The sequence below is a fragment of the Heterocephalus glaber genome, unplaced genomic scaffold (assembly GCF_053883595.1).
Source record: "Heterocephalus glaber isolate CG9 unplaced genomic scaffold, H.glaber_assembly_v1.0 deba00001572, whole genome shotgun sequence".
NCBI lineage: Eukaryota > Metazoa > Chordata > Mammalia > Rodentia > Bathyergidae > Heterocephalus > Heterocephalus glaber.
In genome coordinates this window covers 22,701,611-22,718,841 of record NW_028258357.1, presented here as the reverse complement: position 1 = coordinate 22,718,841, position 17,231 = coordinate 22,701,611, and the positions used below count along the sequence as shown (strand labels likewise).

Sequence of the window (17,231 nt, the reverse complement as noted above, 5' to 3'; positions counted from 1 at the left end):
CTCATGTACCAGATAAGGAAACAGAGGGACATGGTATCCAGCTCCTACTGCAGGGTTTCAGACTCCATGTACTGTAAAGCTGGGCCGTTTAATTCCACTCCCCTGTTCTTAATGGTGACCACTATTATGATATTTCCCTTTCCTATTCATCTTCCCCCAAAGTATCCCTTTGAAGGGCAAAACCTTACTGACACATGAAGCTCTGCTATTTTCTTTGTACCATAACCGGTCCTATAGCATGGGTCCTACTATAATCAGCAATAACATGAGAGCTTTTTTCTGCACATGAAGTCAGAACAATCCCAGCCTCAGCTTGGCCACAAAGTGTCTGGGAATCCTTCAAAACACTTCAGAATAGCATCTTAACACATAACGGGCATAATTTCTTCAAAAACATTTCCAGTAGGAAAAGGGGGAGCTGGAGATGTCCAGATGGTAAACTCTGACAATATCTGGCCAGGAGTAGTACCGATAAGTGGAAACCAACCTGGAGAGAGATCAAGGAGAGGAAAAAACACGTTGAGGAAGGCAAATCTGGGGTCTAATAAATTTAACCATGAAGGAAAAGAGAAATATTGAAGGAGATGGTTAAGATCCGATTGGAGGTTCTTCTCCGGTCCCTTATAAAAGAAAGTTTCTATTTACTGCCAGGTATCTGGCATATAGTAAGTACTAAATAAACATTACGTGTTTCAAAACAATGGCCAAGTTCTCTATTATACTTCTTTTCAAAATAAGTTTGTAGCTACATCGTATCTTTTCTGGGAAGCAGTAATAAATCAAGTTAAAAAAAATACAATCTACGCAACATGTACACTTACACATTAAATGAGTTCCTCCTAAATTAGGCAGATATGCTTAACTGCAAAGCTATTAGAAAGTGAAAGGGCTAAGATATAAATAGAATACAGCCCATGCATCCTTCCAAAGAAACCAGCGTGAGAGCGTTATACTTAGATGTGGACATCCTAGATTCAAGTCTTAGCTCCATCTTTCATTGACTGAAGATGGCAAACTAACAGTTCAATAGTACAAAGTATATGAAACACATACATGGAGATCTGGACAGAGGCTAAGGAAAGGAAGATGTTACATCTAGGGTGTGACTCGGTGTAGGGTATGTTTCCACAGAAGGGAGTAGTCAATCATTCCTACAAAGTATTCTTCTAAACAGACCAAAGGTGTGGTACCCTACCTTTTAAAGTGAACATGTAAAATTCCTGGAATGACAAGTAATGGAGAGCCAACGGTTCTTGGACATTCAGAGATGTGTCTATGCTTTATAACAAGATACCGCTTCACTGTAGAGTTATAAAGTGGAAAGAACAATGAATGGATAGTTTGAAGACCAGTCTGGAATCCTGGCTCCCAAATATGACCTTGGGCAAGTTACTTAACCCATCTGGAGCCTCAACTGGAAAACACAGATAATGCCTCCCAGAACCGCTGTCAAGATTAAAGCAGATAATGAACAGGAAAGCTGTTAATGTAATACAAATAGTAAGTATTAGGAGGAGTTAGATTCTCTACCCACTTACAACAGAATATATGTCCATGACCTTGGGCGTCATTTCAGTTCTTTGCACCTCTGTTTCCTCATCTATAAAATGGGAAAGCTGATACCATTTACTCCATAAACACTGGGGATCCAATGAGACCACAGGTGAGGCAACGCTCTGAGAACTGTACAGTGGTACAGGTAGATAAGAAACTGCCATCATCTTGGTATATTTTATGCACGTCAACGGCCGTGTTTATGCACACAAGCGCGTGTTTTTATGCTATACAGGTGTGGAAGGGTCGCCTGCATTTATGCATCCCGGAGTGGGGCACAGGCACTGAGGCACATCGATCTACGGGTTCTGGGGGTGTGACTGACACGCCTGGGAAGGGGACCGGCGGGACAGGGCGCTGAGCTGGGAGCGAGAGGAGTGGGCGCTACCGTGGGGTCAGGGGGGTGCGGGAGGCGACGGGAGGAAAGGCTGGGGGCACCAACACGCATGCCCACGCCGGAAACGTTTTCGGGGAGAGCAGGGCGCGTCCCCGGAATGCGGGGGGTGGGGAGGGATGCGCGGGGCGAGCCCCGAAGGCGGCCCGGGCGCGATAGCGCGCCGCGGCCGGAGCGTTACCTTGTCGCTGTAGTCCCGCAGGACCCGCTCGATAGCGCCCGCCTCGCCGGCCCGGACGATGCAGAGGGCGCGCTCCTCGTCCATGGCCGCAGGTGCGGGGAGCCGCGGCCGCTCGCGCGCCCGAGCGCTGCCTCCAGGTGAACGCCTCGCGCCCCCGCTCGCCCGCTCCTTCCCAGCTTCCTTCCTTCCCTCCCTCCCTCCCTGCCTCCCTGCCTCCCTGCCTCCCTGCCTCCCTGCCTCCCAGTCTCCCTGCCTCCCTCCGGGCTCCAGCCCGCCAGCCTCCGCCCCGCCGGCCAGACGTCACCGCCCCTCAACTTTGACCCCGCGACGTCACCGCCCCCGGCGGCCGCCCCAGCGCGAGGAGGCTCGGCCCGCGCGAGGCAGCGTCAGGCCCGCGGCCGCGCGCTCTTCCCTCCTGCTCCCCGCCTCGGAGAAGAGGACTCCAGTCTCTCCAGAGGGTTTTCGCGGACAGAGCTGCTCTCTCCCGACCCTCTATGAATCATTCTCCTCTGCGGACCCGAACCACCCGGCTCTGCCCCGCCCATCGGCGAGCCGGCGACGGAAAGGACTACAACTCCCTGCATGCAATGCAGCCGCTGCGCGCCGCAGCCCAACAGACGGCATGCAGAATGGCATGGCGGGATTGGTAGTCACCGTGCGGGAACGACTTCCCCCCAAGGGCATGCTGGGAACTGTGGTGCCGCGAGAACAGAAGCTGAGTCTGGGAACGGCCTGCGGCCGGCAGAGAGACCGTTAGGGCCAGGGTCTGAGCGTCGGAAGGGCTCTTCTTCGGCGCTCTTCCTCGCGCCGTCGGCCGTCCTGCGCCAGGCTCGGCTAGTCCGACTGTCTGGCGGTGGCGGGAACGGCCTCCGTTGGCTGGAGCTGTCAAGCCCGAGTTAATACCCTCGGGTCGCGGCTAACGGTTCCGGTCTCTGCAGTTGTCACCTTCCTGCCTCGGCTGCCTTGGTGTGGCCAGGGGAGGCAGCGCTCTAGGTCCGCGGGAAGCCGGAGTCCTGTGCGGGCGGAGCTGCACGCTGGCCAGGGGCTCCCCAGTCACCGTCAGCCCCTGATTCCCGCCGTCAGGAGGAACCCAGCAGGTGGTTTGGCCTACGTCCCAAGGCAGTCAGTGGAGACGGCGAGGTTGGAACCTGGGTCTCTCCCGGAAGTGGCTGCAGCCCAGCCCCGTCAATGCCGTCGTCCTGACAGGGCGGCAGAGGCCGCCGAGCGCGTGTTCGCCAGGTGTGAACTGCGTGCCGCGCTCTCTGTTCACACTTCCTTGTTGCTTCCAGCAGTTCCTCACACATTCATTGAACAAACTCCTACGCACCTGTGCTGTACCCGGCAGCAAGTGCAGGGTGGGTACAGTGGCTCCGGAGGGAAGTCCCAGTCCTCATGGAGCTGCCATTGCAGCAAGAACCTTCTTATTCTCGTTTTACAACGAGAAAACAGTGTCCGGTTATATATCTCAGGTTATATGCAGATTTGGGGTTTTAAAACATTCTGTTAGTCCCTGTTTGCCATCTGTGATGAGCACGTTCCTCGTGGGGAGGGGCATTTGTACATAACACATCCTTGTTTTTTTTACCTCCTCTCCCCTCTCCCCCCTCCCTGCTCCTTCCATCTCCTGGAAAACTGCAGATTATGGAAACAGGAGCCTGTGCTCTTGCTTCCTTCCCTTGCTTGTCAGTAGACAGCAGATGAATTCTCCAAGTAACGTCCATGCTCTCCACTCCAGTCATCTCTGAGGTCTCCCCTGCCACCTCTCCCTCTGGAGCTGTGTGGAAGGGGAACTAGAGGAAGCAAAATCCGTTCACCTAATGATAGAGTACCTTCTGTATTGTGTATGCTAAGTATTGTGCCAAACATTGGGAATTTGGAGACAAAAACAGACATGGAAACTGAGGCCATGGAACTTTTGTTTTTTCTGCGAATTATACTTTTCATGCAGCAAACATTTATTAGGCTTATTGGTGAGCCAGTCATTTGGGGGAGGTATTAGTCAGCTTTCTCTTACTGTGACGCAATGCCTGAGATAATAAGGGACAAGATTTATTTTGGCTTCAGTCCATGGGCTCTTGGCCTTCTTGCCTGTAAGGTGGGCAGCATGTAGCTGAGGAAACTGCTCACCTCATAGCAGCTAGGAAAAAGAGATGGGGATGGGTGAGGGCCCACATCCCCTTCTGGGCATGCACCAATAACCTCCTCCAACAAGGTTCTCACTTAAACGTTCCACTACCTCCAAATGGCGCCACGGGTTAGGAACCAACCCTTTAACACATGGTCATTTTTGAGACATTTCAGATCCAAGCTATAGCTGAGTGGGTGCTACATGTGTAATAAATGATCTCGGATTTTAATTCATCTCTCAAGCACACTTCTTACAAAGCTTATGGAATAGACACATAATTTCCATAAGTTTATGGAATAGACATAAAAGACATAATTTCAATGAACTATTGAAAAGGTACTATTCCCACTTTATGGATAAGAAAAGAGGGTCAGGTGAATTAAACACAAACTGAGACTCCAACTAAAGACTATTAGCAAGGTATTCGGATGCCCAGTCTGTGTCCAATACTGTATCAACTGCTTTTTGGGTAGCTCCATATTTTTTGAGTAAAGGTCTCTTGGAGAGGATATCAGCAAGCATAACAATCCCAATAGAAATGTTTCTCTTAAAGAGGGTCTTACATGTCCCTGAAAATCTGTTTGCCAGATCTTACACTTCTAAAAAGAGATTGAAAACATGTGAAACCACATGAATTAAAGACTTGGGAAGTTGTACTTTAGTAACTTTAAGCATTAATATTCTGATTTTATAAGCCTAAGGATCTTTGAGTCTATTTTAAGTCATCCATTGACCACTGATGAGACTCAGCTCCAAGAAGAATTAAGTGGCTTGTCCAGAGTCGATAGTTAAAAGCCAACTCTGGGATTAGATCCTAGAACAGCCACTATAGCACTTTGCCTCCCTAACTATTAGTCATGTGATACTTTTCAGTGACTGGAGATTCTAGTATGGCACTACTTTGAGTTCCTGTTGATTTATGGGGTGCATAGTACCAAGGAATTAGGAGTTAGAGCCTGGGTAATTGAAGCAACGAAGTATTTGGAAGTCATTGCTCAGAAAGATAGTAATATAATTCTGTACATCTACAGTATATGAATAGTGCTTTCTGTTCTCAAATATCACCTTTGGATTATCTGATTTAATCCTTATAATAGCTGAAAACTGTAAGATCAATAGGGCAGGCACTATCTTTTTTACAGTGAAAAGGGAAGTTCAGGGTGTTGATTAGCTTGCTGGTAAGCAAATCAGCCTCCTAATAAGTGGTATAGTTAAGGGGTAGAAGTGCTCTGGGCTCTGATAACAAAATGTCATGAACTTGCAGGTAGGGCAGTGAAGCAGGCTGCACACAGATACTGGTCGTTTGTTCTGGACTTTGGTATATCCTGCTGTGGCATTTCCTCTTGCCATGAAAATGGGCTAGTTGGAATGCACTGAACTGAAGGTCTGTAAGCAGTACTTGGTGCTGCTTTTAAAATCCTGCTTTTCATGTGCAATGCTTCTAGGACATTTTTGTTAGAAGTGGGAATCAGAAACAACAGCTCAGTTTACTGACGGCAGCTGGAGAATGTGGGTTGAGAGAATCCCAGTAACTCAGGACAGGAACTGTCCCCCATCCCGGCACTATGTGAGGCCGCTCAGCCTCTCTTAAACCAGGGTCCTCAGCTATAAAATAGAGGGTCGGATCCAGAGGTTTTAGCTCTAGTTCTAAAACTGTATGATTTGAAAACAAAATCACCTTGGAATATGTTCATTCTTTAGAAAAAAATCTATTCGTAAGAGAGGGGTTGTGCAAATCCACTATCAGTACCATGATATGGGAAATTGATGCTTGGCCCCTTTGAAGTTCTGACTCAGTGGATCGGTGCTGAGGCCTGGGTACTCAGAGTTTTTCCCAGTTGATTCAACTCAGCAGCCAGGATTGAAAACCACTGAACCAGTATTTATAAGAGGATCAGCCGCTGAACTAGTTTTTGGTACACGTTCAAATCATGTACATGTAACAGTCTTTGAGGCGTCCGAATAACCAGCTGGTTGTGATGCTGTGCCCCGGTAATCCCAGCAATCTAGAGGCTGAGGCAGGAGGACCCCAAGTTTGAGTCCAGGCTGGACAATTTAGTGATTTAACAAAACCCCATCTCAAAATAGAAAATAAAGAGGGCTAGGGATGTAGCTCAGTGGGAAGTCCTTGGGTTCAATCCCCAGCACCACAATCAACCAAATAAAAAAAAAAAGATTCCCACAATCAACCAAATCAGAATCACCTTGCAAAATGGACGTTATCATTTCATTTTCTACCAAAAATGAAGTTTCCCTGGCATAGCAAAGCCAATTAAGTTTGTTCCTTTTAACAAATATTTAGTGCACAGCATTGTCTTAGACAATATGAAAAGTAAAAACAAGTGGAATGATCCTGTCCTTTGGGATATAGGAAACAGACAATAAACAAGTGTTTTTATGATAGGAAGGAAATTGAACTGACTGTGCAAATCAAGGCAAGATAAACCTTAATGTGAAAGGGAGTAATCTGAGAAGGCTTCATGGAGGATGTGAGTAACATCAGATGGTGGAGACCAGACGGGGAGAAACAGTACGTGAGAAACAGAGGCCAAAATTCACGTTTGCTATTAGCGACTCCAACTTGGCCAGATTTGAAAGCCAGCAATGGGGATTTCTTTGAGGTCAATTTTGTCAGCCAGATGAGGAAAAGTTAAATCTGAGAGAGGTTTCATAATCAATGATGGCTTTATAAGCAGCCAATCCCACTTTAGCTTACAATGTATTATAATTTTGAAACTATTACCATACAATGCCAAGTGACATAAAATAAAATAGACCTGGAGGATCAGAGGGAGGTCTGTTGCTGGCTGGCACATTATTTTATCTCTGGATCCCACTTATAAAATTAGAGCTGGACTACATGACTTCAAAGGGTTTTTTTTTAACATTTAAAAACTTATGACTAATTGATCCAGTTTCTTGGCACCTTTATGAGGTTATCCAGTACTATTTTCAGTGTCCTAGTGGAGCCCATGCTGTTAGTCCCTGGCAAATTTACCTACAATTGTTTAATATTGACGGCACACGGTGGGATTTTCAAATGAAGCACATGAAATGGGCTCTGCCCTTTAGAAGGTTTTATTTATCCAAGAGCTGGAATGTGGGTCAGACCTATTTGCATCTCACTAACTGGAATCCCATCCAAACACCTCTTGGGAAAACTGGGCACTTTGGGTGGCAGTGCAGTAATGTGCTGAAAGAACTTGGACCCAGAATTGGAAAACCTGTTCTTGACTCCCAGCTCTCTGTGTGAGTCTCAGAAACTGATCATTTGTCAGATTCCTTGAAACCCATCTGGCAACCAGTTTTTTATATCTAACAGGAAGACCTGAAAGCCAAAAGATTCTTGTTTGAATTTTAACTCTGGATGTTCTGTTTGAACGTTATTTTCAACTTTAATGTGCATAATTATACCTACTTGGAGGAGGATGTAAGGGTTAAAAGAAATGGCAGTCAAAAGCGCCTGGCTCAGGATACCTGGCACGATGCGGCCACTCCCATGCTAGCTAAACTGGAGGATGTTGAGGAGATTCAAGGCGGAAGTCTGTGTTAGCCCTATGGGTCACAAAAGCCTGAGTTTTTGTTGCTGCTGCTGCTGCTGTTTTTAACAAAAGTAATCCCAGCATTCCGCTGTGGTCTGTATGCTGACGTGCTTTAATACAATTTTAAAAGATGACTGTTCGTGTGTAAATAAGGGGTCCTAAACGATCCTTCAGTACTCCCTCCTCATATCGATGCCTTTGCAGTGAGCTTTCTTGAGATTCACATCAGAGGAAATACATTCTCACAGCCCTTCTTCCCACCACTTTTTGCAGTAAAGCATTAATTTACTTACCAACATTTGATTAAACTCTTAAGGTTCAACCCTAGGAGGGAGGAGGTAGCAGTGGACAAAGGATTATTGTCATTCATCATCAGCACATTTTAGTCTTCCCCTCAAGTTGCCTATGAGGGATTAGCATTTCCCTGAAAGGAGGAGGACAGAATAAATTGCATCCACCGCCAAAGAGCTGCCAGGTCCTTTCAGCTGGGGGCACATACCGGGAGCTTTTCCCATATTACTCAGCTTTAGCTCAACTTCTGGGCAGGGCCTCCATCTGAATTTCATGGGTTTCAGGGTCAGTCAAAACAGAATTGTAGGGTTGCTGAGGTCAGAGGCCACCTCTGTCAAAGGGTAGTGACCTTAACAGCGAGAGGTGGCCAGACCCCTTCCTCCCCCCACACCCCATGGCCGGGCTCTGGTGAATGCTCGGCTCACTGTGACTCCCCGCAGAGCTTTTTTCAACCTGGTAATAAAAATCCTCCTGTGACTTGGTATTTTTTTTCACGTTATTACTGACTTTCTTTGTTCCTGTTCCTCCAAATCTTGGCCCTTGATAATATGTTGGTCCACGCACTGGGGAAGGACAGGTGGGCTAGTCTGCCCTTCACGTCTATCCAGTGGATGCCTCTTGGGGTACAGGGAACACCTGGGACCCAGCTTAGAAACTGCCTGCACTAAGTGGGTACAAAAGTTTCCCAGAACTTCTGCAACTCCCTTGGAGCTCAGCAGGTTCTATTACCATGGTCAAAGTTGATTTAAAAACTGCAAAGCCGATTAGGAGATCAGGGGGATGGTGTGTGGTGGGAACAGATGTAGAAGGAGGAGGAGGACAGCGTGCTGCAGTGGAAAGCACATGATGGCCGGACCTGGGAGGAGTGTTCCTGCCTTTCTTTTTCTCTCTTTTCCCTTCCCTTCCCTTCTTTCTTTTTCTGCCTTTTTTTTTTTTTTTTGAGCCAGAATCTCCCAGACTCTGACTCTTGGGCCCGAGAGAACCTCTCCCCTCAGCCCCCTGAGTGCCAGGGACTGCCATGCAGCCCACCACATCCAGTTTTAGGAGTTTTCAAATCTCAGCTCTTCCCGCCGAAACTGTGGTCACGGGCAAGGCAAGAAACGGGTGGTTGTGAGAAGACACGATGCATCCTGTGTGTCCGGCGCACAGGAGACCCCAAGGAACTGGGCCTCGATGGCCGGCGGCAGCCCTGCTGGGTGCAGAGTCATACCACAGCCCGCGGAGGTGGCTCAGGGAAAGAATGCTGCAGCCCTCCACTTGCGATGGCCCTTCCACCTCACTACGTTGCAGTCTTCGGGTGGACACTCTGCGGTGTTTCTCAGAGGTGTGGCATGGGCCAGAGCGTTCTAGATGCCAACCCTCCTAAGGGCACAGTTTGGCAGAACCTTGGCAATCCACTCACTTCTCTCGGGTTTTATTTTTCCTTCTTAGGGGACTTAGAAATGCCAAACAGGAGCACTGCAGCAGCTGCTGGGGCCGCTTCTGTCATGGTCAGAACTCATTCCTTTTCACAATAGATCTTCAGCAACTGGTTTTCGTTCTTGAGGCATTTATGATGAGAAAGGGAGGCATGAACCTGGGGAGTCCTATTTCTCCCGCCCACCATCTCTCATCACCCACACCCCTTTCCTAGCAACAGCTCTTTCTTCAATGCTGTGGCCCACGGCTTCCGCCCCACCTACACCAGCAGCAGCAAAATATGGGGGTGCGAGGGCTGGGGGTTGGGGTGCAGGAGGAGGAATGCGGGAGCACATCAGGGAGTGGGGCTGGTGCAACACAAAGCGTGCTGACCTCCTTGGAAGAGGAGGAAGCCCCAAAGACTGTGTCCAAGCTGCGCGTGGGAGGGCTGCCAAGAAGCTGAGCAGAGAATCCCAGGTTAGAGGAGCGGGCAGGCAGCAGACTGGCAGGGCGTGGGGAGAGCCGTGCAGCGTGACTGCCAGGAGTCCTTCTTGCTCGGGCACTGGCCTGCCCCTGGCACATGGGAACCCTTTAAAAAGAAACCTGCACTTGAGTCTCCACTGGCGATGTGGGGTCCTCCTCCGCTACCCCGACAGCAGGAGGGGATGGTCTGGCTCAGTCACTCACGGCAAGGCCCCTCCCGCAATCTTGGGCAGAACCAGAGCTGGACCTCGCTTCTCTCTCACTTGAAAGCCAATAAGCACATCCATCTTTTTTGTGAAGCTTCTGGTGATAGTGATTTGCATACCCTTGCCTCCTTTCTCACTGCATTTCACAGAGCTTTCTTCTTCTTCTTCTTTTTCCACATTGGCAGTGGCGCCGAATTTTATTTAGAGATTACTAGTTCAAGCACTCTTGCCTGAACAACTCCGGTCGATATACAATGTAGTAACATCTGAGGTCTGTACACATAAGGAAAGGCTCCCAAAGGAATATCTCATCTTCAGGCAAGAGAGAAGCTAAGAGCACATGCTGCAGGAGTGGCCCACTGGCTGGGTTCATGTGGCTCACACACACCTGACAAACAGAAACCCGAACAGCAAACTAGCTGTTTACACACACTCTGGCTTAGTGCATTCTTCCTCCTGAAACACCTCCTCAGCTCAGAAAAGGTGTTGTGACACTGAGAGCTTTCTTCCCGGATGCCAGGAGACCTGTAGCGCCCTCTCCGTGTCCCCTGCCCTGGAACAAAGGGTGCATTTATGCTCCCCAGAGTTTAATGTTTTAAACATCTTGCAAGTCTGCTTTTATAAGTGAGAGGTTGGGACAAACACTGTCCCACAGGGCAGGGGGCTCCATCTTTGTTGTCATTCTCGAGGCTCACTCTGCGTGTGACATGTTGGCAGACTTGACCTGAAAGCAAGTATTTAGGCCACTTCTGAAGGGGCTTCTGTCCAGAGTGGTGGTAGGGGTGCCTTGCAGAGGAGGGTGGGCTTTTGTGTGGGTGGCACAGGGGACTGGCCAAGGCCTGCGTCCTGGCGCCAGGTGGTGGAGCCGGCGCCTTCTCCCCGAAGCTGCCTCCCTGCCCGAGCTGCCGCCCAGCTGCCAGTGCCGCCCATTTCTTCTTCTCCCTAGCTGTCTGCCCTCACCCAGCCCCGCTGGCCCCAGTCCATCAGGCCACAGACCGTAATTCAGAATGTCAGAGCCATGGGCGTGCCGGCTTGGGGTCCAGGGAGGGGAGGTGACCCGTGCAAGGTCACGTGACAGGGAGCCAGGGCTCTTCCCATGCCTCGAGCCTCCCGCCCTGCCAGGCGGGGCTCACTCAGTGGCCGAGGCTTTGCAGGCTCCTGGGCCCCCGTCCTCTCTCCCTCCAGGCCCCGATAAAGGACACAGCAGGACACGTGCTGGGGACACCACAGGCTGCAACGTGGGTGAGCATCCTGGCTGCCGCTCCTGACTTCAGCCAGTCTCAAGCTGGCAGAGCCCTTTCAGAGCAAGGCCTCGGAGGGGACAGCTCCGTCACTGCCAGCTCCTCACCTGTTCTTCCCCTGACGAGTGCCTGGCCGTGCTCCCAGCTGCCAACCTTGCCATCCCCATTCTGGGGACTGGTGAGGGACCGGCGCAGGAGAGAGGTGCCGTGCAGCCACGTGCTCAGGCACCTGCTGCCTTTCCTGTCCTGAAGCTGAAGCTTCTAGGACAACTGGGAACCCAGAGTGTGTGCGGCCCAAGGAGGAAGCACTGCTTGACCGCTGTCCTCCAGCTCCCGACGCCTTCCTGTCCACAGTGCTGGCGACCCACAGCTCTCGGCTGTGCCGGGAAGGCGCAGGCCCGCGGTCCCTGAGAGGCCCCAGAGCGAGCTGTTCGCGTGGCCTCGCGCCTGTTATCTGAGACAGCGTTTGCCACAAGAGGGGTGCGTTTAATGAGCTCGTGGATGTTCCTTGTAAATGGGTGTTGGTTATTATGTGTTCCTGCCAGGGGGCTAGAGAATTAGGTGATGACTATTTTTGTATTCAGTAAGTCAAGAGTCAGACTTACAACACTCTTTTCACCGGCGGAGCACTAGCTTTGAATGTAAGAGACCAGCAGGGCTGGCCATCCTCGGGTTAATTTTACACAGTGAGTAAATCTGAAATTTTACTCTTCTCCCTCGCCTAATATAAAGCCAACAATGGATCGTGGACAAAAGAGAAAACTAATTTACCATCAGAGAGTGAAATCCAATATCTACATTTTTTTCTGTAAAACAACATGGCTAAATATATTTAAGGGGATGCTATATATAATATATAAATAATTTTCATCTTAAAATCATTTTCCAGTATAAATATGTTATGTAATGGTAAGTCAGAGGTTAGCTTTAAAAATAAATCTTTCAAAACGCGAATTGAGTTGTCAGTTCCTCATGCCTTTGGGTTAATGGAGTCATCACTGTCATTTCTGGAAATCTGTGTCCCTGAATTTCTCTCTCTCCTAGATTCTTATTGTTTGGGGAAAACACCGTCATTTTATTTCTATATCCCAAACCTTTCAGCCACAGAATCAAAATACAGTGCTGGAGAAGAATTTAATGCTTGTTAAGTATTCAGTAATGTCACCATTCTGTTCAGAAGTTTATTAGCATTGAAAGCACTGGACTTGAAATAGCTTCACTCCCAGTGGTCATCAAAGCACAATGAACTAGGTTCCAGGGGATCTCTTCATGATGCTGCTGTGGGAGAAAACTACTCCTGGCAAGAGTGGAAAGGCCTCTGCCTTTTGCTGGCACCAGGCACTATACAAACTCAGGATGGGACAGGTCCCTTAAACCTTAGCCAGGCTGGAGGTACAGTGCTGCCTCGTCATCTGTCCAAACAGGACTGTGGCCTTTCCAAATTGTAATGATCATTGTGTGACAAGATGGTTTTCTCCTGCCTACTTAAACCATAAGTATTTAAGAATGTGATTTATATTACATACACACATGTCATATCAAATGCAAAGTCCAAAGGAAGAAAGCAAGTCATTTCAATACTTTTTATTTGAGTGTGAAACCATTCATATCTTGCACAACTGTACAGATAAAACTATTTCCATTTTAGCTGTAGACATGATTATCACACTGAGCGGTGTGATCAAAGATTTTATTTACAGAACACTTGCTAAAATATCCGATGTCATATTTCCATTTATTTCTTACCCATAGGGTAATAGGTCCACCATAATTGCTTGGTGCATTTTATAATACAGAAAGAAAGCCTATGTTAATCTCTAACAAACCTCACAAATTACTATAAATCTGACAGAAAAATGCCTACGAAAAAAAATTTTTCCAAAAGTACAACACATTTTTTATTTCCACACATACACAGTATAGTATAGGCTCAAAGGCACAGCTTTGAATTTGTTTTCTATCAAAGTGTCGGAAATTATTATAGTCTTATGAAGAAACTATGACAGCTGTTTTCACACTTGGTGCGTGCTAAGTTAAAGTTTGGTCCAAACAGCTTCAGAACGTTAACAGCAGAGCCGAGTGTGATACTCAAGGCCATAAATCACATTCTCACAGAACTTTGGGAAACCCTCTCCTGCCTTTTGCTGACACTAAGCTTTGTGCAAATTCAGGACAAATCCTTGTACATAGAAGAACCGGTCCCCTACAGACCTCGATCCACTTAAGGCAACACAGAGCAGGCCTCTTCCTCTCCTCAGACAGCGCTCACATTCTGGGACCTGAGCAGCGCAGGGGACTGAGCTAGGCCCTGACACCTCCCTCAGCTCTGGCGCTCCAGGAAGCCGTGATGACGCCACTGGGAGGAGGGGGATGACAGGTGGCAAGGCAGCTGTCCTTGGCGAATGACGTGCCCGTGCAAGAACACAACCCAGACTCCCTCTCCAGGATCCGTCCTTCAAGACTAAAGAGCTTCGCAGTGTCAGCAGGAAAATAAGTAGCCCACAGGAAGGGGTCGCCCACAGGAAGGGGTCACCCACACCAAGCAGAGTCGGGGGAACAGCGGGAAAAGGCACGGTCAGCCTGCCCCGCGAGTGCTCTAGAGAAACAGCCAAGGGACCCTGGACCCCTGACTTCGTAAGACCTGCTCTGAACTAACATTTATTCCTCCCGTACTGAATCTCTTCCTGCTCACAAGGACAGTGGGCCTAGGACCAGCCCACCAGCTATGATAGAAAGAGAGAGAGAGAGAGTCTTCCGGAGGGTGGGTATTGGGCTTATTATTATTATTAATTATTAATATTAAATATGGATTCCTATGACAGCAGTCACTTGGCCCATCCTGTGGAGGCTTCTCCATTGATGTAAGCGAAGCCAGGAAAGTGTTGCATGTGCTCATACTCGGAGTTCCTGCGCGTGCTCAGGGGCGTGTACATGTCGCTAGAGTTTCCATACCTCGTGGAGTGCACAGGTGGGCTCGCGTAACACGTGTTGGCTGTGGGCACCTCTGGCCACCGGGGAGTGACTGCGGTGGGGTGCAGCCTGGGGGTGCTGCTCATCAGACAAGGCTCCATCCGGGAAGTGGAGCTATTGAAAGGGTACTTGGTAAGGGGAAAGAAATTCCACAAAGGCAAAATTAGCTCGAGGTTGCACACATGTAACACCAGTCATGCTCACAGTTTAATGCAACTTTCTCACGGCACTATTCACTAGAGCTGACGGAGTCAGCCAGCGTCTGTAAGGCTGAAGAGGAGAAATGCCAGCATCTGGCCTTGGGCTCCTCATCTGGAAATCCTGGGACGTCACACCCAGAAGGAGGAAAACCCCACTGGGAACACCAGAGTGTGTGTGCATGTGTGTGCGTGCGTGCGTGTGCTAATAACTGAGCCCAGATGAACATGGATGTACGGCTGCATGTTGTAATGCTGTGAGTTTTGTCAGTGGTTATGGAGGCGTGGGAGGTCCCACTCCATCAACCCAAAAGAACAATCTGCCAAGTAAAACACAATGATGTTATTAAAAATAGCATTTTACAGTTGAATTCCATTGTGAACTGCAGCCTAAAAGCAGGCTTTTGAAGAGAAAGCAAATCAACAGCTTCAACAATGATTATTAGTGCCTATCATTTAGAGAACCGCTCTCTTTTCGGGCCTGGAAGATGTGTGAGTGGGAAATGCAAGATGGCTGGGCTTGGCGTGGCCGGAGAGGGTGTGGACAGGTGTGAGGGGCTGCACAGAGGGGAAGCGCTGGAGAGGAGGAGGAGGAAGACACGGCCTCAGAAGCAGCTTCCTTCACGTTCTTCAGCGTTACCAAGACAGCTATGCAAATGAGCCCCTTTCAGCTCCCGGGGAAGGAGGGGAGGGGCCAGTTCCCTGGGCTCCTCCTGCACTGCTGGCTGGTGGTCAGCACCGAGATGTCCTTGCTGTGCCCTGTGCCGGAGCAGAGCGAGGCCACCCCAGTGGAACGGGAGCCACTCGGCAAGGCCTGGGGGCCGTGAGGAGGAGGAGAGTGTGCGCCTGCCTGCGGAGCCTCCTGCTCCCCATCTGTCCCGCCCGCGCCCGCCAACAGTTGCAGAGTGGAGCCCCAGGGCGTGGGTGGGAGGCTCCTCCCTGGAGGGAGGCCGACGGTGGGGGAAGGGCTGGCAACTACAATGGCTGCTCCGGGTGGTGCACACCCACGGGCAGGTGGGGAGGCGCCTAGGCCTGAGGCCTCCGAGGGGAGCTCAAGCAGAGGATCCAGACCGAGTGCCCCCCAGCAGGACACCGCAAGGGACAGCCACCCCAGGGAAAAGAGCAGTCAGGAAAGGGAGAAGGCGTAGGTGTCTGAGAACTCAAGGGAGAAGCACAGGGCTGTTGCCAAGGAGACTCCAGACAGCTCGCCAAGGCTTTCATAACCTCACAGACCAGGAAGGCCAGAGTGGGCCCGCATGCTGCGCTGCGCTGGGCGGGGTGGTGCCCTCAGAAGCCTCCACCTCGAAGACCCTGGGCCCTGCCAGGGAAACAGAGTCGGGGCACTGAGCAGGCAACCGAGATCTCAGCACAAAGTGTCACCAGTGGCCCTTCACTTTCAGCGCGGTTGTGGCCCCGTCCCTGCCTGGTGCTCTGGGTGAGGCCCCCGCCTCACTGCCACCCGAGACCTCCCTCCTGGTCCTGTGACGCTCTGAGCTCACCCTGACCGTCCCCTCTGCCTGGAACCCTTCCAGGAGCCCCTGCCCCAGCTCCTGGCCCCGTGGAGCCAACGCCACCTCTTCTGGATGCCCCATTCCACTCTCCATCTCTGGGGTCAGGGTCTCGCCACCACTCTGTTTGGCACCCGAGTCTCTCCCAGCAGGGCTCTGCCGTGCACACGACATTCCCAACACTGCACACGGCGCCTAGCAGGCACTGAAGCGTATTTGGCAAATGGACACTGGGACGTTAACACTGGCAAGACACTTAGGGACCATGCAGTCCAACCTCTTACTGCAGAGATGAGAAAAACGAGGGCCCAAGCTCAAAGTCACACAGCAAGGGCATAAAGACCCAGTCCCGGGGTATCAGCCCCTGAGGGACGCTGGCCTGCCACTCCCAGATCACGAGGGAGGAGGGCACTGCCACCCACGAAACTCCAGTCTTCCATCTCCTCCTTCACCAAGTTCTCTCCTCCCAGCTGCACAGCCTGGGCCTGGGCCTTGTGACCTGGAGGCCGACCCTCCCTGGCCTGGCTGGGAGCAGTAAACGTCACAGGGTGGACGTGGCACTCCTTCCCCCAGAGCTCAAGAGAGTGGCGTTTTGTGCCTCACCGGGGACCCTCGACGCAGCTGTGCCCCAGAGGTTGTTAGAGATCAAAAGAGCAATTGGCTGGAAATGAGAGGCTCAAAATATCTCCAGTGACAATACAGATTCTGTTACCGCCAAATCCGGCATGGAAAATTCTGTCTTGCTCTGTCAGCTAATTGCAAATGAGTCAGTGACTCGCTTTCCCTTCGGTGAAGGGACCATTGAGAGCCTGCTGCCCTGGGCTCGTGACTACGGGGCCAGGGCCGGCAGAGCCTCTGCTGCAGGCCTGCGGGACAGCCTCACCTCTCGTACTTCACCTATGGTTTCCCGCAAGGTCCTGTGCACGTGGGCCCCAACAAGGCTGGGTCTTGAGAGCTCCACCCAGAATAGAGGCTTTCTGTGGAGGTCCCCCAGCAGGAAGTCACCATTCCCTGGATCAGATCACAAGCTGGGTCAAATCAACTGATAAAGGCCAGTTACCACCCTGGAGAGGGGCGCGTGCAGGGTGCCTGTGAGCACGTGTGTGTGCGCATGTGCACAAGGGTGTTTAGTCAAAGG

The 17,231-nt window shown here is 50.4% G+C and overlaps 2 protein-coding genes across 11 annotated transcripts in view; both read right to left on the bottom strand.

The window, feature by feature from the left end:
• The window catches only part of Ric8b (RIC8 guanine nucleotide exchange factor B), a 110,012-nt gene extending 107,639 nt beyond the window's left edge, over positions 1-2,373 (bottom strand). For 4 of the 8 annotated variants that reach the window (XR_015443601.1, XM_004844806.4, XM_021258371.2 and 1 more), the window contains exon 1: positions 2,130-2,334. Coding sequence is in view for 5 of the 8 variants with exons in the window: in XM_004844806.4 (XP_004844863.1) it covers positions 2,130-2,213 (84 nt within the window). In the remaining 3 variants the exon portion in view is untranslated. Of the gene's footprint in view, positions 1-1,195; positions 1,519-1,538; positions 2,096-2,129 lie in introns of those variants that run through there. The other 4 variants (XM_004844804.4, XM_021258373.2, XM_004844805.4 and 1 more) reach the window with 4 other exon arrangements.
• A 10,614-nt stretch (positions 2,374-12,987) lies between these two features.
• The window catches only part of Rfx4 (regulatory factor X4), a 146,634-nt gene continuing 142,390 nt past the window's right edge, over positions 12,988-17,231 (bottom strand). For 2 of the 3 annotated variants that reach the window (XM_004844808.3, XM_021258378.2), the window contains one exon: positions 12,988-14,516. In XM_004844808.3, coding sequence (XP_004844865.1) covers positions 14,244-14,516 — 273 coding nt within the window. In that variant the 3' untranslated portion in view covers positions 12,988-14,243. The remainder of the gene's footprint in view (positions 14,517-17,231) is intronic. The other variant, XM_021258376.2, reaches the window with a different exon arrangement.